General features: G+C 33.2%; 1 protein-coding gene across 1 annotated transcript; it reads right to left on the reverse strand.

The window, feature by feature from the left end:
• Positions 1–1,284: 1,284 nt before the first annotated feature.
• LOC138710679 (epoxide hydrolase 4-like) lies at positions 1,285–15,259 on the reverse strand. Its single transcript, XM_069841732.1, has 6 exons — positions 14,893–15,259; positions 14,038–14,162; positions 12,867–13,142; positions 10,531–10,682; positions 7,078–7,329; positions 1,285–3,974 (listed from the first exon to the last, which is right to left on the reverse strand). The coding sequence occupies exons 1-6, from the start codon at positions 15,112–15,114 to the stop codon at positions 3,790–3,792; spliced, it is 1,212 nt and encodes a 403-aa protein (XP_069697833.1). The 5' UTR covers positions 15,115–15,259; the 3' UTR covers positions 1,285–3,789.
• Positions 15,260–23,354: the final 8,095 nt, after the last annotated feature.

Raw genomic sequence — 23,354 nt, forward strand, 5'->3', positions numbered from 1 at the left:
CATCAGAGCCGAAATTTCCGTAACCTCCCCACCCAATTGACCCTCGAGAGCATAAATGTTTCGCATTAAAATATAACCATATTTCATGTTTCAAGTTCAGTTCATCATTCTCACACATCGGAACTTCACGTTTTTCGAAGTTAATAATTTTTATTCTAAAGCTATTTAAACAAAGTTTATAGAGAGACCTATGAAATTTTCAGTTTTGTTATATTTTTATTAAGAAGAAAACTATCTTGAAATGTCCTGTTTCTTCCATCCTCCAATATATTTTCATCCTATAATTATACTATACAAAGAACTGGTTGTTCATTCTAACAGCTCTGTACAGTACCGTAACATATCAAAAACCCTAATAATTTTGAGATCTTAAAATTATTCACGAAGGAGAGAAATGCAAGAAAAGATGTGAAATCTGTTAAACACAATGCATCGAAACACAAATACGAAGTGCAGATATGGAAGAAAATATAAAGATGGAATTAAATACGAGCTAATTAAAATATTTTATGTACAATAGACTACCACTTCCTTAAGTCATTGCAATTTCTATCACATTTGTAACAATTAGTTCCCAAGGGGTGCTAGTTCAAAAGTTTTTAGAATATTCCCTGTTAATTTATGAAGTGTTGTAATTCCTAGTTCAATAATTCATAGCTAAAAAATATATGTATATTTGGCATTGTGGATGAAAAGGTCACCCACATAACTGAGAACAATATTCTAAGCCTAACTCACACCATCGCTGCCATTAGTATTATGTGATAAATTTGGACTAGTTATTGGTTTTTGTAGTTTATTTTTACAATATAGATAAGAATAGAAACTGCGTAAACAACAAATTCAGAAAAAATAAAATCACGAAAGTTGCAAAAAAAAAAAAAAAAAACAAAAAAAAAACAAAACAAGTCATTACAAGAGCAGTGCATTATCATATACTGGTATAAAAAAAATGTAGCATTTTGATTAATGTTTAAGAATGAAATTTCTTTACACAATGGTAACTTTAGGAAACAATGCTTTCACAGGCGAAAACATGCAATTTTGTGGTGTAATTAGGCAATATTCTTAAGATAATTTTCAGATCCCACATATCTAACTGAACACGTAATAGTGGGATAACAAAAACTACATAATATTTTCAATAATAAGGAATAAAAAAATAATTTTACGCACTTATTATATACTGTTCCTTTCAATGTGTTCTCTAGCAAATATTGACATACCGGTTAGTCCAATAAAAAGCTTTTTACATTAGTGTTTGTAACATAACAAGAATAATAATTTGCTTTTTTTTTTTTAAGAATTCTCTTAAAATTTGGTTGATAACTATGGTATCTAACTTACTGCGAGTTCTAACACAAAAATTTAAATATCTAAAAAAAAAAAAAATTATATCACTTGGAAGATGAATGGGTAATTTAAAAACAAATTCCCTCCATTCTCTTTTTAAGAAATTTATCAAATTATTATAACGTCTAACTTTTACCACAGCCTGACCCAAGCCCAGTTGAGAAAAGAGTAAGGATAGGAAGGAGCACACATCTCGTTAAAAATTCCAGGCTCAGCTAGCCCAGCTGTCAGTATCCACCAATATGCTTCTAACAAAGTTACATAGTTGGGAAGATGGCTTGCTAGTTTCGGTGAAGACTTTTCCAGGGAAAGAGATCCCAAAATAAAACCCCTGATCCTTCTCATTGGGGTTTTGTTAAGACTAACAACGCTAGCAAGGAATCCAATTGAAGAGAGACATTGTTACGAAACACCTACAAAATAGTAGTAGCCCCAAATTAGGCTAAAAATATGTTAGTATGTATAGGTGAAGCCAAAGAACTTTTAAGTTTTACATGACCATAGTTGTAATTGTAATATTATAAAGCATATATTTTGTAAGGTACGTAGTTAATTAAAGATCCTGAATTTTAATCAGATCTTCAGATGATAGATATATATTTAAGCCTTTCCAATAAGTTACACTGCTAAAATAGCACAGAAAACTGATAAAGTAACTACCAGTACTACTATATTTAACACTATTTCAAATAAGTTCTTTTAAGCACTAAATTTTGTGTTGATGTTTGTGATGAGAGTAAGATATAACAACATTCAACATCTCTGAAAATTAGTACCAATTATGGATCCTATTAAGATGAAAAACAGCATTTCCTACATAAACTTTAGGAGTGTTTCGTGAATAAATATGTTAAGTACTCTGTGTATGGAAGGACGGGGAGAGAGAGATGAGAGAGCAGTGAGAAATCTCGTAAATTCAACTATATTGCATAAAATTTTGTAGTACAATAAGTATTATTTTTACTTTGATGATAAAACTACTGAGAATTCTGACGAGTAATGAAGCATTAATATTTCCACAAAAATTCTAAAGTTATCTCGATAAATTTTGAAAGATGGATTGAGATATATTATGAAAAGTCTGAGAAGTATTGCCGTACACCAACGGAATAGATAAATGTTTGAGTAAGAAACTGGTTAGCTCCTTGGGCAGAAACAATACAATTACTGGTACATAATTATAATGAGAGATTTCAAAGTCTATTCCTTTTCATGACAACATATAAAAAAATATCACACAATAAACAGTATTAAATGCAAACAAAGGTTCAAATGAATTACAATGCAGCTCTTGTATTAGTAGCTTTTCAATGACAAATTCGATTTCATGACCATTAGCTATACCATATTGTTCATAAGTAGAGAATACAACTTTTCAGAAAAACCTGCACAAAATGTGTTACGGTAATGTATAAAATATAGAAAAACTAAGATCGCTATAATAAATGTTTCAGCTAACAGTTAAGAATCTGAACCATTAAATAAATTGAAATACAGCACTATCATAAAAAATTGTAAATTCAGCATTTTTTATTTGTTCCTAAGTTTAGGAGACAATGCTGCAGTAATTATCTCCAAAAGAAGTCAGAAATCGATAAGTTTATAACAAAGTTTTAGGCTGTAGCATGTAATAGAATTTTTTTAAATAAATAAATTTTGTTGTCAGGATCAACATCTTTCTTTCTTCCTTCATTTTCCCCTCCAGTTCTAACCTGTTTAAGGCAAACATTGATTATTTTCTATTCTCAGTAACACATTAAAAGTTTTGAGTTTAACTTTTCAATATTTTTAACACTTGTCTGCCTATAGCCCTCTACACACGAGATATTCTCTACCTGGATAGTGCAGTATGGGTAAGTCATTCTGTTAGCAGGTGGTGGATTCTAGTATTGTGAGTGGGTGACGAAAACACAAACCTGTCTATTGCATTCGAATTGAAAACATATAGTAGGTTGTACCATGTGCATTCAATACTTCATTTCTACAGTGTCAAGAATGTCTTAAAACAGTTGCTTTCTGACCGAACAGTAATTTATTACTCTGTTCTAAAGAGATCTCATGGCTGGAGGCCTAAGTAAATCTTCAATAAACGTTATAAAATATTATATTAACATAAAAGCAAATATAAAAACAGAAACTAGACTCACGGGTATTATTTTCTGTACTATTTTGAACGAAGTACTGAATTCAATTAAATATTTTCCTATAAATCTTAACTCTTAATTGCACAGTCCCCTCTTCAGAAACTGTCTGTATACACTGGACTTATCACAACTTATTTATGCATAGGAACACAAACACGCTAAACAATAGAAAACTTCACCATAATGTTACATGATATATATAAAATAATGTAAATGAGATGACAATGGTTTCAGAAACACACAGTCACTTCGAGCCCCAGATTATTCCCTACACATCATTGCACCACACCAGTTAGCTGGGACTCTGGCCGAAATAGAGAGCTTTCGAAGGCAAGCTACTTACAACACCATTAGTTTTCTTCTGGACCACATCCAGCATCTGGTTACCATACTTCACTGTCGAGCTAACAGCACCAAACATTCGATTCACCAAACCTTTTGGCACCTCCTTATCAGATCGAGGAGGCAACTCACGAACTGTAAAGTAACAACAAACATCAAATAATTGCCTTTAATAAGCGTCAAATATATTTATTTTTAATATAGACCTACTCTGCTTAACAGTATCTCATTTATTTATTACTAGGGCCCGGAAGTTCATGCATTTGCATGTTTCTTCTTAGGGGTTAAAAATGCATGCTTATACATTATGTGCACGAATTATGGAATTTTCAGTTATTTGAACATGATTTTATGGTGCATATAACTGCATATTTTCGTGATTTTGATAAATGCATTATATTTCAATATTTAAGTACCTATATGGCATATTTTAGTTTGTTATTTAATAACGTTGTATCAACTACGAGGTTATTTAGCGTCAATGAGATTGGTGATAGCAAGATGGTATTTGGCAAGATGGGGCCGAGAGTTCGCTTTAGATTACCTGGCATTCACCTTACAGTTGGGGAAAACCTCGGAAAAAACCCAAGCAGGTAATCAGCCCAAGCGGGGATCGAACCCGCACCCGAGCGCAACTTCAGACAGGTAGGCAAGCACCTTAACCGACTGAGCCGGTGGCTTCGGCACACATTAATAGTCAACAAGGTTGTTAATTTATTGGGCTCGAATGATGCCCATTTTTCTTTCTTACCAACAGCCATAACTTTACTGGAAGATGGTAGGATCTCTCTTAAATGAATCACATACTGTTTAAAAAAACAATATGCAATGTAAGTTCTGTTCCTGGTAGTATAAGATAAAAAGTGAAAGAGAAAGTGAATTATGTAATTTCAAAAAACCCTTGTTATAAATAAATTTACGATATTCGAGACATCCTCGAAGGAAAACAGTCTGTCGCACCAAGAAACTTGTCTCTCTCTGTGGAGCAGTTAACATCATTTAAATATGCCCCAATAAGATCTTGTGACGTGGAGAGAAGTTTTTCACGTTACAAAAATGTTTTGCGAGACAATAGACGAAGTTTTTCAGTTGAAATTTGTGCAAAGTGATGGTTGTGAACTGCAATTCATCAGTCAACATTGGCAGAGGACCACTTCTGCTTCAACGTCTTCTAAGGAATAACGTAAGTTTATTATTATTAATACTAACTCGTTTTGTCGACTGCCAAGGGACATTAATTATTTTAATGTAATAGTGCACATTTATTGGCATATTTTCAAATTTTAAGAGCATATTTGCATGCATATTTCATAGTTTTTTGGGCATGAACTTCCGGGCCCTATTTATTACATACTGTCTCCCAACATAGGCAGTCTCTTAAGACTCAGTATACTTACATATGATTTACAAGATAACTACAGAGAAGAAGAAGAAGAAGAAGAAGAAGAAGAAGAAGAAAAGAAGGAGAAGAAGAAAAGAAGAAGGAGAAGAAGAAAAGAAGAAGGAGAAGAAGAAAAGAAGAAGGAGAAGAAGAAAAGAAGAAGGAGAAGAAGAAAAGAAGAAGGAGAAGAAGAAAAGAAGAAGGAGAAGAAGAAAAGAAGAAGGAGAAGAAGAAGAAGAAGAAGAAGAAGAAGAAGAAAAGAGAAAGAAAGAAAAAAGAAAAGACAGGAAAAAAGAAAAGAAAAAAGAAAGAAAGAAATTGCCAACCTGCTAAGAAACAGAGGATGGGAAGTAAATGAGGAGATTCATTGTGTGTCTGAAGATGATTCTCATAGAAGAGTCGATATAAGTGCCATCAATAGAAGAACCCAGAAAGCGATGGTCTTAGACCTTACGATTTGCTTTGAACGAGACACGAATCAAGCACTGCAGATAAATTATGACAAGCGAGCTAAATATGTACCTTGGCTTCCATACCTCAGTGAAAAATATGGCATTTCACTTTACAACTGGGATGTTGCAGGCTTACCATTTGGAGTGAGGGGTTGTTTACCAAAATTTACATGTAATATCCTTAAATCCTTTAAAATTCCCTTTTATAAGGTTCAGAAGATTCTAATGGAAATTCTGAAGGACTCTCTTCAAATTTTACACTATCATCTATATGTTAACACGTAAATTTTTGTTTTAATGTACAAATCGAATCAGTATTTTGCTCGTTTCATTTCCCTTTATCTTTTATATTTTGTTAATTCCGGATCCCAGTGGTCAACCTCACTTGAGGACGGATGATTTGAAATCTTAGTAGTGTCTTAATACTTCAAATCATTAAACAAGTTCCTATTCGGCCTGAAAGTATAAAAGTTTTCAGAGAATTAAAAATCTTACCTGTACTATGTGTATATATTTTAGAAATAATGTGCTTTATTCATCAAAGCATAAATTCCTTTAAAATAAATTCAACCTATCATGAGTATAACACCAGAATATTCCAAAACATACATTTGAATTACCACAGGCTTCTCTGAAGTCTTAACAGCAATCCACAGAGAGACAGCAATTTATACAATAGACTTCCACAAAATATAAAAAAATTTAACATTGGAAAATTAAAAAAGAGATATAAAGAACATTTTATTAACATACATGCCATTTTGCACAAATGAATATCTAAATTAAAAATTTTAGTAACTTAACATTCTCTCCTTGATAGTGATCATTTTATGTTCCAGGTAACCCAGAGTTAAAGTCAAGACTGATAAAATGAAACAGAAGAGATTGGATGGAACATAGGGACTGAAGATCGAGCTGAAATATAGTAAGAACCAATGTTTCCCTCCACCCCTTTCATGTCATTTAGTATTAAGTTATACTGTAATATATGTATATTACCTTATATAATCCATAATGTTTTTCACTTTCAATGTAAGGATTAGGTACTAGTTTTGCATGCGAAGCTCATTTAGAGTTAAGTTTATTTGTATTATAGGTCTATTCTATGTTATGTAATTTTTCTTGTGTACAGACTATGCATTACAGAAAATTGAAGAAGTTGACTTTAAATTGATTGACTAGCCCGCATATATGCCAGATTTAGCCCCACAAACTATCACTTATTGTTTTGAGATATCTACACTAACTTTCTCCATGGTATGCTAAGAACTTATCAATGCCATCCTGTATAAAGTAGTACATATGAAACAATTCAATAACCCTTCACCTTCCATCTCCCTCTCCTTCCACTGAAGCAAATCTAGACAAAACGCATTGTTTGTTAACCTTCAGAAGTTAAACTTACCAATCAGGAAAGAAAGCAATATTTTGTTAAACTGCTCAGGCATTTCTTGGTGAGGAAAATGACTTGCACCATCTACAATCTTCAAGGTGTACTTCTGGACATAATCTGTAGATTTTACTACACTCTCCAAATTCACAAACTGGTCTTTGTTGCCTGTCACAAGGAGACAAGGGACTTCAACTGGCGTGCTTTCTTCACTTACTCTACTGAATGGAAGATTGCGGTAGTAGTTAATTGGACCAGTCCAATCCTCTGTGGAAAGAAAAAATTATAAATATAGTGTTGTGGAACAGAAAAATACATCTCTATTAATTAAGGTAACTTGTACTTGTACTTTGTAAACTAGTAATCAGTACTTCAGTTAATTTCACTCCATGAGTTAACCCGGTAACTAATAAAATAGAAATACAGTCAACTCTGGATATAGTGAACTCGGTTATAGTGAACATTTGGCTATAGTGAACCTAAATCGTTGATCTCGACCCACATACATTAAAAAGTACATTAATATTTCCACTTACAGTAAACCCTCGCTTCGGTTATAGTGAACCTTGTATCCTGACAAATTGTTATTTGAAGTCAGACCTTCTTGTATAAAATTGAAAGAATGTGTTGAGAACAACATTCTAAGTTTCTTATGCCTTTAGTCAAAGGACAAAGGATTAGTGAGTCCTAGACAATGAGTTGTATTGTAAATCCAGGCAATGCGTGATGACCTTGCCTCACTTCACCATCGAAGAATTGCTATTCTGTCTTCAGGCACACTACTCTACCGTTATTTCTAATCCTCCACCGTCAAAGGGTTGCCTTTGTTCTCAGAAACATTTCCATTATGACAGATAGCATCGAAATAACGGAAAATTAAATTGCCTTCTTTTATTAAAAGGGGATGGACATTATGTCCAGAGCATAAATTAAGGTGAGATTCCGATAGCTTTCAAACTCCATCAACCCCCTCCCAGTTTCCATTAAGTGACCCGGGAAATTCCAAAGCTGAGTATCCAGTCAAACCATAACAGCATTCGTCATTTCTACCTGATCAGTTTGTTTCTAGTGTTTGAACAGTGAATGTACTGTATAAAAATGTTGAAGCATAAAGTGTTTTTTTTTTTGGAAGATAAGACGAATATTATAAGTGACACTGAACATGGTCTTTTGCAAGCGGACATGGGTCGACAGCATAGTTTAAGTAAATCAACTGTGAGTAATAGTATACAGTGTAATCCATTCCACAAAAATGAAATAGTTTAATTAGCCCTACTGTATAGTATCTTATTTGCTTGTTCACAATTTCATTCATTCCTATCATGTAAGATTAGGGGAGAGATACTTCGGATTTAGTGAACTTCGGATATAGTGAACGAAATATGCAAGTTCACAGAGGTTCACTATATCCGGAGTTTATTCTATTTGAGCCCCTGAGATTCAAAGTGGTATAAATATAAAATGTATTAATTTTGAGTTATAGCTATAAGGTGGTTAGCTATTAATTGGTAGAAAGAACTTGGATATTCTTACACTAACTGGAATCACTGTGTCATTCCTGTGTTACTGTTACATTAAAGTTCTGTTTGTTTACATCTACAGAATCGTTCATTATTGAAGAATCAAGGCAAAAAAAAGTTCTTCCTTCACAAAACGATCCAAGACTTTTTTTCAACTCGAATCCTCGAGAAGTGTATCATAAAGAGAAAACTGAACAAAGAAACTAAATCGTTCAGCAGGCTGAAGTTCAATGGACTACATTTAGTAAAGGTCATGGTATGAAGATGTTGCATAAAGAATCACTTAATGATTCAATTAGTTTCTCGTAATTGGACCTTGGGGCAAGAACCAGATGAAGATCTCTCAGATTAATAAATTCAGTTCATTTGGTGAAACTGCATGATTCACTTCGGCCAGTAATGAGTGCAAAGAAGGATATGCTTCGACTTCAATGGATACCCTCAAACCAGCACAACTAATTCTTTGGATTACAAACACTAAACAAATTGTTTGACTCTCTACCACTTTCAGATTTTGAAAATACTGTAACTTCGAAGCTTAATATAGGAGGTCTTCACATACTTTGTTTTCATTAAAATTACCTTACATTTTCTTATTATTTACGTTTACAAAAAATTCAAAATTCTGAGCATTCCCTCAAGTTCTGTTATTAACATACATTTGTATTTTTTTTTAATTCAATAATTTTCAATTATTCTTAATGGGAATGATGATAAAAATGTATTTTATTTGTGATCAACAAAATAAAGACTGGTTTCTTTATTGTCAAAAATATTTTCGAAGTTCACACCTTACCCCTAGGTTAGGAGGTTCAGATGAATAAAGAAATATTAAAATTTAAAATAAATGTAAAAAATAACATCTGAGACTCAGTATGAGACTACTGTGGATAATGTTATTGAGAGGAATAGTGGTATATGTAATTGAGTGAAACCACTTTACCACAGTTTCCATCTAGTCATTTATTAGAGAAGAGGTACTGCTACCTTGTGTTTCAGACCCAATCTATCGGTTTTCACAGAAGAAAAAGTATAATTTTGATACCATATAATATGTTCGAAATATTTTTTAATGAAAATGAGGAAAATTTACGAAACGAATTAACGACGACTTTTAAAAGCAAGTGAACGCAAAATCGTAAATTCCAAAACATCACAAATTCGCGTTGTACCACTTTACCTCTGTATCTAAAGAATTGTACAGATAGTACGTTTGAAAATGTTTGCTATTTGAAAATAAAGAATGGATAAAAGATTACATACCAGTACATTAAATCTTATTAAATATAATATTAGGATTGTATTGTGTGGAAAATAATATTGCTAATGAACTTATCTTACTTCCTAGATATAAGAGTATGACGACATAGATAGCAGAAATATGCAGTAATATTTCTGACTGATAAACTTCTTATTAATTCTGTAACGTCAGTTTGTAATCGTCATCAGTAGGTATTGTCAAATTGATTCAATGTAAGATAATATACCAGGAAAATAAACATTCCCTGAATAGATATATACAGTAGTGTTCTTTGGTGAATTCTTAATAATATGCACTACAATACGTTAAAATTAATTCTGAGTAACAATACAGTGCCCACTGCAGTGAACTGAGTGGTATAGACTTTAGCCCTGTCACGTAGGCATTCCAAGTTTTAGTCCAGTGAGATTTTTCAATGAAAAATCAATATGGACACTATTTGAAATGCTGAAAACTAAATATTTTCTATAATTTTGCCTGAAACATTATGGGTGAGTGAAAAAAATGCCTATAGAAGACTTGTTACAACCTATCAAATAGCATGACAAAACTCTGAATTCTCAAATCAAGCAACAATGGCGTGTATGACATTGTTTTAAAATATGAAACACATTATTGCACAATTAAATACTGTATTATAAAAGAAACGAATGTAAAGGAAATGTTAAGTATGCTCTGAAATCTTACCTTTCCTTGAAAATGCGTATTTATATGCTTCGACGTATGTTTCTTTGCTATTCTTTTTGTGTAAGTGGTTGAAGCACTGGTTTATAATACTGAGATCTTCCTTCAAAGCATCAATTTCTGGCAAGTATGGAAGCTGACTAAAATGCACCCATCTGAAACACAATTTACAATCAAAAATAGTTTCTCTTTTATTCCATTAATACTACACCTTTGATCTCTATTGACATACGTGATTCAAAGTACAAAGTATGAGTTGGTATCTTCAAGCAGGATACATGGACTGTAGCTTTGTTCAACTGTTATGTAATTAGTGAGCTAAATAAATCCCGCGAAATCAAATCACTTGATGGGATTACCTATTATTATACTTACACGCTGGAATATTATTTAGACCTAGCCAATATACTCCAAAGTACAAATTCCGAGAAGTCAAATCGTAGGAGCCAAGATTAATTTCTACAAAGTTAAAAAATAGTGGAACACCAAAATGTCTAAATGAAATAAAAGTTATGGAAGTTAACAGACTTACCTAATAAAAAATAAACCTACTGATATATGAAATGTACGTATTTTACTCGTATGTCATACGTAAGGTGTGTTCATATTACCTGCACATATACACATCATTAAGTCCACAATAGGTATTTTTATAAAATGAAGGCTATCAGTTGGGAAAGACTAAGCTCTTTAGTTTTTAACTTTTATTACAATTCTTTTTTAATTTAATACAGTAAAACTTCATTTATACGTTTTTATGGGGGTCTGAAGAAGATAACACGTGAGAAAACCGTGTAACTGAAATTACATTTAATAACATCTGAAATAGCATTTGAAAACTACACAGAAAGAACGAGTTAAGTCAATTCTGTAAAATGTTCAGAAGAGAATTTAAAACTTCATAGTTAAGCCATCTTTAAGTCTACAATATAGTACTCAAATTTATAACACATATTCTTACAGAATGTATGATTATTTGTAGGAGATCTTAGTTATTTAGAGCCAAAGCTGGCTGTATGAGGACATTTCAAACTCCAATCAAGAAAATTTTATGAAATTGAGTTACCTTATTCTTACCATGCAATCTTCATTTAATAACATGTGATTATTTTATCAAAAATAGGCTATATTATTTCCGAATGCTTGCTCCTAAGGAATAAACCATGCCTTCAAATTGTCTTAGCTGTTCCAAGATTTGTTCAGCTACATCAACAGCAGTAACAGCGTCATTAAGGGACACAAAATTGAAGGCAAGCATTGGCAGTTTCGAAATTCCAGTTGTTTTCGAATGGGCCATACCTTAACAATGAATGCGTATTTCTACCAAAATTGATTTACAGTAGAACATATAAAAGACGTTTCGTACCGGTACCTCCAGGGTTTTAAAATGCGATTATGTAAGTGTAAAAAAAAAGGAATAGACGAAAAATGTATATGTACTCGAAAGTAGACCTCAGAAAAAATGAATCAGTGTAATATATATATATATATATGCGTAAGTGCAAAACGTATGAATGAAGTTTTACTGTATTTAACTAGGCCTATCACTTTAACTTGTTAAAAATGTTATCTTTTTTTATATATAGAATTTATGGTGAGATGTTTTACTTGTTTATATTTCAAGCAATCTTTATCTTTTAATTTACGTTATTTTATACAACTATTTTGACGTATGTGTAATATAATTTGACCTGTTCTCGAATTCAAGAGAATTACTTTCCCACCTAATGAGAGAGCATTCAATGATCTTGTATTCTCAGGTAGCAAATATACAGAATGAATCGTAAGTAATGTAATTAATTTCAGGAGGTATTCTTAGAGATATTTCAAACAAAAAGGTTTAATACAATTATGCTCTTTTTGCTTCCTTTTTCGAGATAAAATTTATTTTTTTTTTTTAAGTTAATTTGTTCAGATCACATTTCTGCACATTTGAAGGATAAAACTGAAATTTTTTCAATAATTCACTCGGTCAGTGTCCATAAATAAGTCATTTAGTATCAACAAGTTACTTAGTCAATGTCAATAAGTCAGTCGGTCAAACAATGTCAATAAGTCAGTTGGTCAAACAGTGTCAATAAGTCAATCAGACAGACAGTATCAATTAGTCAGTCAGACAGACAGACAGACAGAGTCAATGAGTCAGACAGTGTCAATAAATCACTCAGACATTGTCAATAAGTCAAACAGACAGTATCAATAGGTCAATCACGTTCAGATCCAAATTTGAGCTTGGCCTGCCAATTTTTCCGTAGGACTATAATCATTCAATTAACTGGTATAATTTCCGTGTAGGCTATTTATGTATGTGAATATAAAAGGTAGATTCTTGTTCTTACCTGGCGTTGAAGGTACTAGCTGTGGGAAGTTCATTCCAGTACACATTCGGATGGGGACAAGCAATTGTCACGAATTTCTTCACCATCTCAGGATACTGATGTATGAGGTACCAGCCTAGCATTGCACCCAAATCATGGCCAATGACAGTGCAAGTTGTAACTCCAAGGGCTGATATTAATTCCTTAAGTTCTGCTACTAATGTATCAACACGGTAACTGCGTCTCCATAATGGCTTATCTGAATCGCCGAAACCTTTCAGGTCGAGTGCTATTACTCTGGGAAAAGGGAATAGACTCGTTCAATTATTATGTACTATATTATATACGAACTTCCCCGTTCAGAAAATAACTCAGTTTGCCTAATTGAATATAAGGTAATTATGTTGAAAAGAATCAAACACACAAAACAATACTGTAATTCAGAAAAATACAGTTAAATTTTAATATCGATAATTAATCCAATTTAGTCTTTACATCAAATTCTCTCCTAATAACGGTTCACCTTTGTAAATGAGAAAGTTTTTAATGTACAATTAATTTCGAGAGAAAAAAAATGTATAATTAAGTTAACTTAGCTTTTTAAAGTGTAGGCCTTGTTTTTCTGCAAAACGTCAATTATCTAGGTGTTATATTAAATTCGGAACGATGTTGCAGCAAAATATATTTTAACAAATAGGGAGGCAGGGAGCGGTACCAGTACAATACATCTGTTAAAATAACGATTACCGGTACCAGTACCTACATTAAACATGTTCACCACATGTGCCTAATCTAATACGATAATGTCAAAACCTCAGGAAAAACAAAGTGCATAAATAAAATTACGTTTAAAACTAATTTATTATATATTTCTACTTTTTAACTTCAATTGCCGGTACCGGCACCAACATTCGTTTCTGTACTCTAGAAATATTGTTACCGATAAGTTCTGATCTATAAAGAAAACTGAAAAGCATTAATTTATGCGAAAAACGAAATTTTGGCCTTCAGACCTTTTCATTCAAGCGACAGGTCATTACCGAACAATTTGTTTAACATATATTTTCTGCAGACCTGGCACGTTAAACAGTTTCAGAACGTTTGATTCAAAATCTACATCCATTTCAAGAAGAAGCTCAATATATTAATTACAAAATTAAACAGTTCAATTTAAATTAACATTTTTACAAACCTGTAATGCTGAGCTAGTACTGGAATTTGGTATCTCCAACTAAGCCAACAATCAGGAAACCCGTGAAGTAACAACAGAAGTGGACTATCCTTTTCTCCAGATTCTACATAATGTAGTTTAACACCCTGGTCAAAAATCATAAAAAAAAATTAACAAGTACCGGTATATAAGAATATAAAACACTAAACGTATGAAAATAAAAAGCTGCAAAAGTATATTAAAACAATGAAATACTAAAACTGTGCATCATATAAATTAAGCTAAAGATAGGATTACGACTACAAAATGCTAAAGGCGAAATGAAAATTCCGATCTTAGTCACAAATAACGGTGGTGAACTTCGACATTAAGATAAATAATTATGGCCGCCGGCGAACTTAATTATTTACCCCACGTCCAAGATTGATAAAGAGCGTTTAGTAGCTATTTTAAGTTGTCGTACATGTATTCTTCCCTACAAATAGAGCAATAAATGCCGTTGGATAACTTGTTCAAAGAGAACCAAGTAACAAACTTTGGTGAGCAATATTTAATTTATTCCGAATATAAATATTTTTTTTTTTAATTTAAGAAACAGGCTTTGGCACCCAGATATTTTTTCATGTCTTAAGATTGAGACAAACATTTTTAGTGTTAATTTTCATCTTTCAATAATAGCCATGGTAAAAAAAAAATAAACAGAGCAAATTTCAGTCTACAAACTTTTTTTTTATCAACAACAGTCCAACCAAGGATTATTTTCTGTAAAAAAAAGTACAGTAACCCCTCACAAACCGGTTACTTATGACCATTATGCAATGGCTAAGTTAAGATGTCATTTATAAGTTATTCTAAATGTACATTTATCAATATTACCTTCAACTTCATATACGAATGTCTACCCAACGTTGAATCCACTAGACATAGGGGAGGGGCTTCTCTGGGTTGCAATGAAAAAAATTCATTTGGATTCCATGCCCACTGTGCCAGTCTTTTAAATATAACCCAAAAGCCGCATATGAAAGATAGAAAATGTATCTTGAAAGTATCCCACGATGAAATCGATACTATGCACTCTTGCCCGTATGCAGTTAACATGTTTGACAAATTTTTCAAAAAGTTAAAGTTTCTGGACAACCACGCGATCAGAAAGAAACGTGATACACGTCTGGCACGAACAACTTGACTGATGTCTGCATGCTAGATTTCAAGGACAAAGGCACTCCCGAATCACCGTATCATCCAGCCAATACGTCACCCATGCAGTGTCCCACTCCGTTGACAAACAGCTGATCCGGTCAGCTGTAACAATTGAATATAGCAATGCGCTTGAAGAGATACCTTACATTACTAGCTGACCCAATTAGGAAAGTCATAAAAGTTTTTTGTAATAAAACAAATATTTATGCATCTCGTATTAAACATAATAGTTCCTTGTTCCTTTCTTCACTATAATCGGACACACTATACGTTTCTTCTGCCACCTAGTGGAGTGTGTCCGAAATCGCGTATCGTGCGTTGAACTTTGGACGATAATGTTGAGATTGTTTAGAAAGTAAATGAAATCATAAAGACTTTGAACGTAATTGCGCACTTCCACGGTGTAATATGTTCTCAGAATACTAAATAGAATGCTCATTTTACGTCATTTTATGATTTTCAATAAGCAAAATTGAGACATTTAATTTAGTATTCATCTTTAACTTACATTTTTCAGAAATGGAACTCTCAGAATCAATTAAATTCACAGAAAGTTCTAATAGCGCCTTACATTCTTATTTGAGATACCACTACATAGTAATCACTAATATAACTTTGTCAACCGTTGTAGGAAAATTTTAAATTACAGCATAACCATTTTCTTTCATGTCCTTTTCTATTCATCACTTCACTGCTATTTCATCTCAACAATAGAATAGAATGCCGTGTGTGCTAAGAGTACAATACCGGCATCTGTAATGAAGATATCAAAAGACAATCTTAAGTTAAAACGAATTGACCAAAAATGTTTTAATATTTATAGTTTGAAATAAGAGAATGTAATTTATTTTCATTAAATGCATTTAATTAGTTTCGCAACAAAACCGAGAATCCAGTCAGTAGTCACATCGATTCTATTTATACCAGATCTCTTCCATCTCCCACCTCTTTCTCCAAATGTCTAAAACAAGAACATGTTAACAAGGGCGCTCACAGGGGGTAGCCTGCTACCACTGAGATTTTTATTTTTTACGCATTATTTTCAATTTTTCTCTACGTGCACGGTACATGTTTTCTCAAAACCTCGGTAAACAATTCAACAAAAACGAGTGTTTTAAACTATGAATGCGTGCACAAGCTAATTTAGATTTCAGAACTGGCTATTTTCATGTTCAATTTTCTCTCTCCTCGTCCATCCATTTCCTATAATTTTCTAACCATCTTGCTACCACTGAGATTGGATCCTGCGGGCACCCTTGCATGTTAAAAGTTCCCAGTATCGGTGCCTAATAGTATTGAAATTATGTTGTTTTCTAATGGCAGATTGTTGGATTCTCGGCCATTACTCTTCTGGCTTCCCAATATAACTTGGTCATATTTCTTGGAGGCTGCAGACGGATGTTTCCTGCATTTCCTGAAATTATTTCAACATTATTTCTACCCATCACTCCAAGTGATATTCTATTATGATTTTGCTTCCATTCTCGTCTCACTTTACTTGGGAAAGAATGTTTCTTTGGTACTGTACAATGGACACCAGCCCTGGACATGAGGAGAGATGAAAGGGACGAAGAACCCCCGCCCATGTCCTTTTCGCTTCTACTACCTTATACACAAACATGCAGTAAGGCTCTGTGTATCAGTGGTGAATTTTAGGTGACTAGTGAGAATCAAAAGTTCATAAAAGCTATGATGCCCAACCTGATACATTCCATCACTGACCTTTCTGTCTGTTCCTACCACATCAAACCATTGTCTCAGCCAAAGAAAGCTGAGTGAGGAGTTAAGGGATGGTCTGCAGTGACTCAATTGAGTTATTAACGCCCAGGATGTACACAAATTGGTTCAAGAGTGTGTAACACGAGATTATTGGAGTGCGTTAAACGGTTTTTTAGAGACTATAAACTACAAAGTTATCTAGCACGAGTGGGGTTGGTAATAGCAAAATGGTATTTGGCGAGGTGTCCCAGAATTTGTTATGAAATTGCCCGACATTCGTTTTATAGTTGGGGAAAATTCTTAAAAAAACCCACACACCAGAAAATTACTCAAGTGCAGTCTTAGATCATGAACGTCATTCGTTATTCCAGGATTAAATATGTTATTAGTTAATATTGCTGTCTAGTTACATAAAGAAATAAATTCCTCAAATGGAACCACTTGTAAGAGAGAATTTATTACCTTGCATAACAGGCTAATGGTCAACATAATTGGTTTTGATGTTTGTACGAATCACCTGGTGAATCTTCCTGGGATATTCAAACATATAGGTGTGAACTAAACCTACTTACCTTCAATACAATGCGATATTCAGCATTTTGTTACTCTTAGAGATTCATCATTCTTGACTGGGCTTAACTTATGAACATCTTATCTATTGACAAGTATGGTAATTACTCGAAGTTAAGAAGGTACTGGTACACAGGAAACAAATTATTGTATTAAATACCGCAAAACTACACTTCAGAACTGTCATTTATAACTAAAAATCGATTTCTTAATCCAACAACATTGGACTGAGTATAAGCATGCACAGAAGATACAGGGTGTTTCAGAAATACTTTGATAAACCTTGGAGGCTGTTATTTCCCGGATACTTATTTCTTAATGGTTCTGAGTTTAAATGGTCATGACATCATGATCTTATAATATCTCTAACTTGAAATATTTATTTAATTTATATTTGTGATCACAGAAAAAACATTGTATACTATACATTCGTAAAGGTTATCCTTTTGGCCCTTGTGTGTTTGTGAAACGAGCTTGGTTTCATAAACTCGTGCCAAAAAGAGAACCTTTATGAACTTTTAAAATAAATAATTATTACGTCAAGAAATTTAATTAATAATTTTCGCTACAACATACGAAATATAATGGTAATAAAATTATACATCTGACATACAGGTACAACCATCAGATCAACAAGGTTGACAAGGTGACATCTCCACACTACCTCAACACATGGAACAGGTGAAATTACCTAAACTGGACAAGTTTATGAATAATAATAATAATAATAATAATAATAATAATAATAATAATAATAATAATAATAATAGCAACAACTATAATATTGTATGATTGATTAATATTAATTTTTCATGTTCCCTGTAATTTCCGCCATATTTGTTTAAAAAAAAAAAGTGTAGTTATTGCATGCATAAATACTGGGTCATCCATATATCTCGGAACTGGAGCTGTGTGAAGTGCCTCAGCCAATAACAGCAATGCATTTGTGCGGGCAGTAAAGGAGTGGTCTGGGATAATTATTCTATTCCACTTCGGGTGTTTATTTACAATTCGTATGTCTGTACAGAATCTGCTTGTGCTGTCAGGAGATTATTTAAAGAGAATTTCCCAGGTGTTCAGGTCCCAAGTCATGGACGATTCATGGATTAGTTAATAAATTTCGTGAAACAGGAAGTGTTCTTGGTAAGAAATGAAGAAGGCGACATATAGTGCTCACAGAAGAAACTCTTGATGACACTGGATAACACTTGGAAAATTCTCCTAAGAAATCTCTTAGCTGTCTTTCTCAGCAAATGGGAATTTCTGATGGTTCCGTACAAAGGGCTACAAAATTACTTAAGTTAAAACCTTATAAATGTACAGTGGCACAAGAACTTAAGCCGGGTGATCCCATACATAGGATTAGATATTGTGAATGGATTTTGAATAAAATGCATGACGGAGAAATTTATCCTAATCTCATTCTCTTTTCAGAAGAAGCGTGGTTTCATTTACATGGGTATATAAATTCTCAAAACTGCCGACACTGGGGTGCCGAAAAACCTAATCTGTTTCATAAAGAATCTCTTCATGACGAGAGATTAGGAGTGTGGTGCACAGTTTCCAGTGAGAGAATAATAGCCCCAATTTTTTTTTTTTTTTGAGGACATAATTAACAGTGATAGATATGTGAACAACATTTTGCAACCCTTCTGAATTAACTGAGAGGGAACATAGTTTCGCGTTTTTTCAGCAGGACTTGACGACAGCTTATACAGCCAATGTTTCATTGCAGGCACTTCAAGTGTTTGACGATAGAGTTATCAGCAGGCAGTTCCAGCATCTCCTTTAGTGACGTGGGTGAGTACATAGCTTTTAAAGTGCAATAGAATTGATTAGACAGTCACTTTAGCTTGCTAAACATTGAGCTCTTGTATTGCCCAGCCAGCAAGACCCTACCTCAGCTGCAATACCGTAATATAATGGATGACCCAGTATGTTACCTATATTAGTAATATTAAACATAAATATATCTCTTTTATTGACAGTACAATATACATAAAAAGAAACAAGTTACTATGTACATCTTTAATGTTGTAATCCATTTCATATTATTTATATCTAGCTACAAAAATAATTAACAAAAGATTTAAACTTAATGAATATTGTACAACTCTAGCTATCATTTGTGACTATCTCACTCTGTCAAAGAAACACTAATATTACATAATTACACTTTCATATGTATAAACTCTTAGAGACATCAAATTTTTATAAATATTTCTTTATATTATGTTGTAATATGACTATTGGACGGTTCAAGCAATAACTTACAAAAACTCATTATGTCATATTAAAACTGTTCACATAATCATAGTATATGTTCAAGTCTCTCACATGGAATTTAACCATTTCAGGTATTCTTCTTGATTTTATCTTGGTTGGAAAAAGATATGGAAAAAAAGTACACAAGACAGACCGTCCAGTACACTTTTTCATGCAAGACAAAATGTTTGTGTGTATGCCTACAAAGAAGCAGAGATTTTCCATGTTTTCTGGAATTAACAGCGATAATCAAAGCTCCAATATATAGAGAAAGTAAGAAATACTCATACTGTCTCATATTGCTTTGATCCAAAGGAAGCTGATGTTACATTTCAAGCCTCTAGAAATTCACTCATCATCATAGACTTATCGAAAGTAACAAGCAAATTTTCATACTTGTTCTGAATTCATTAAAATATTTCTTTGCATAATTAATATATTCTTCAATTTCTATTATCACCACTTTTGTCTTGCCAACATAGTATTTAAAAAATTAACAAATATTTAACCTCTGCTATGTGTGAATAAACTTTATTGTCATGATTAGAGGACTAATTCTGAGTCAGCAGGCTTGCACAGATATATTATGAATTAGTACTCCGTAATAAAAGATTAGAAATGTGGGCAAAAGTCAGATTTCTGACATTCTTATGTCTTTAAAATTGAAGCATATAACTGGCACACTCAATATAATTCCATTCGAACATGAGTTATTTAAGAAACTGGTATTCTAAAATATTTGATTTATGCATGTTAATTCTTTGTACTTAAATGATACTGCATCATATCTGGTAACTACAGTGAAATACATCGTGTTGGTCACTTGCTTTCAGAAGCTCACCATTAAATGACCATGATTTTCTGGAAATAATTGTTTTTATCTAAGTCACAATGTAGTCAGTGGTTAACTATCTACCTCGACCAGTTATATCTATACAATGCAAACAACTGTAACCACTCTCACTGAACTTCCACAGTCTAGACCACAAAAAAAATATATATATCAGCAAGGCAAATAATAATCATTCATTTCTAATAATGTAACAAAAACATTGGCTTTATGAATGAAATACTAGAAATAGCTTCCAAAAAATTCATAGGCAAGATATTTTCCTTCATTGCTACTGGAGCTAAACAGTATGGGACGAAGATAAATGCAAGTAAGATGAAGAGCATGGTCATAGAAAGAAAAATACAGAAGATAAACTTGCAAATTCTAAATGAGGCAGTAGAGCAAGTGGACAGCTTCAAATACTTGGGGTGTATTATAAGCAGTAACATGAGTTGCTGCCAGGAAGTCAAAAGGAGAATAGCAATGGCCAAAGAAGCTTTTAATAGAAAAAGGAGCATCTTCTGCGGACCTCTGGAAAAATAACTAAGGAAGAGACGAGTGAAGTGCTTTGTATGGAGTGTGGCATTGTGTGGGGGCAGAAATATGGACATTACGACGAGGTGAAGAGAAGCAAATAGAAGCATTTGAAATGTGGATATGGAGAAGACTAGAACGTGTGAAGTGAACAGACAGAATAAGAAATGAAAATGTGTTGGAAAGAGTGGGTGAAGAAAAAATGATGCTGAAACTGATCAGGAAGAGGAAAAGGAATTGGTTGGATCACTGGCTGAGAAGAAACTGCCTACTGAAGGATGCACTGGAAGGAATGGTGAACGGGAGAAGAGTTCGGGGTAGAAGAAGATATCAGATGATAGACGACATTAAGATATATGAGAAAACAAAGAGGAAGGCAGAAAATAGGAAAGACTGGAGAAAGCTGGGTTTACAGTAAAAGACCTGCCCTTGAGCAGAACACTGAATGAATGAATGAAGGAATCCTTAAAATTAATATTTTATATGAATATGATATAAAAATTCTTATTTTAAAAAATACTACAGCATAAAACGAATAGTATTCAGTAGAACTTGAATGAATTAATAAATAAAAAATAAATAAAACAATATTAATTTATAAAGCAAAACTCATTAATAATCTTTCAACATCGATTCAAAAGTTTGTCTACATGATAACTGGTGAAAAAATGAAGCAGAAAGTATTAAGCAGGGAGGTACACCTACACACATAAAAATTACATTTTTCAATTTACAGTGAAACCTCTATTAACCGAACCTCTGCCAACTGGTTTAACCAGTAACTGAATTTATATATATATATATATATATATAGTGTTAGTTGGGAGACCGGAGGGAAAAAGACCTTTAGGGAGGCCGAGACGTAGATGGGAAGATAATATTAAAATGGATTTGAGGGAGGTGGGATATGATGATAGAGACTGGATTAATCTTGCACAGGATAGGGACCGATGGTGGGCTTATGTGAGGGCGGCAATGAACCTTCGGGTTCCTTATAAGCCATTTGTAAGTAAGTATATATATATATATATGAAAGTTTCTTTCACAGCTGTCGCAGTCTCCCGCACACTATTTTTCAGGTGGAGTCCACTCCCATATTTGCTTTGGCAATCTCTCTTCGTGCATTCTTTTCAATTTCTGTTAAATTCAATCTTTTTGTTTCTATGGTCTCCACAATATCTACATCCACTCCCATTTCTTCCCGTATATCTTGATTTCTAATTATATCCAATCTTGTGTGTCTGCAGCACTGTCTCCAATAATCCATCTCCATAGCTTTCAGTTTCGTCTTATTTCTTTTATAAATTTCCCGTAACTCCACTGAATATGTACCCATCAGCATCAAGGCAGGGGAGGGGGACAAGGGGATCCGTCCTCCCCAATAATTTTTCGAAAAATAGTTCCGAGGGAAATTATTTACTCAGTAAAAAAAATGGAAAGTACATTTTTAATTGGAGGCAAGGTGATTTGAAAAGTGTAGTTCGTCCCAACCTTACTTTATGGGAGTTTACCAAACTGCTTTAATAACTGGTGAAGCCATAGTACCATTCATTTGAGATGTTCTCATTAGACTACAATTGCCACTGGTAAATCTCGGATGACAGGCTTGTGATGGGGCTGAAAACATGAGTGGGTTCAATAAAGGTGTTCAGTCTATCATAATTGACAAAAATCTTTGGTTTGTTATGTGTAGTGTGGTGCTCATTGCTATAACTTGGTCATGAAGGAGAGTTGTAATTCATCTAGAACAGTAAAAAAGAAATGCTATGGAATGGGCCAATCAGTTGAGAATCTTATTTTCCGACACGAAAGTTAAATCTGTATTCACCCACATACATGAGGAAGCAATTCAAGAACCAATTGAAAATATTTCCAGGATCAAACCACTCTGTCCCACAAGATGGATATACCGAAAGTCACAAAGAGAGAACATACTGAAAAAAAAAAAAAATAGTATTTGGTTTTGAAACATTGAGTAAACTATCAGAAGTAGGTTACAAAGGAGCCAGTGGTCTAGTCATTGTATCTGAAAATGGAGTAACATATTTTGGTTTGTTGATGAGGGAACAGGTAATTCATATTCTTTAACTCTTGAACAAGTCTTTCAAGGTAAGAAAAATACTATGGTAGGTCTTATTAAATCTGTTGAAACCACTGTTGATGGTTTAAAAGGACCTAGGTATAATGACAAGTTTCAATCTATTTTCAAAGTTTGCAA

The sequence above is a fragment of the Periplaneta americana genome, chromosome 12, assembly GCF_040183065.1.
Source record: "Periplaneta americana isolate PAMFEO1 chromosome 12, P.americana_PAMFEO1_priV1, whole genome shotgun sequence".
In the NCBI taxonomy this organism is placed as follows: Eukaryota; Metazoa; Arthropoda; class Insecta; order Blattodea; family Blattidae; genus Periplaneta; species Periplaneta americana.

Bases quoted from the DNA above. Each gene is read 5' to 3' on its own strand.
- LOC138710679 (XM_069841732.1), bottom strand. From the start codon at position 15,114: ATGTTAACTGCATACGGGCAAGAGTGCATAGTATCGATTTCATCGTGG. The intron at 13,143-14,037 runs GTTTGTAAAAAT...CCCTTTTCCCAG, and splicing joins GTACTAGCTCAGCATTACAG to AGTAATAGCACTCGACCTGA. The intron at 3,975-7,077 runs GTAAGTTTAACT...GTTACTTTACAG, and splicing joins ATTGCTTTCTTTCCTGATTG to TTCGTGAGTTGCCTCCTCGA.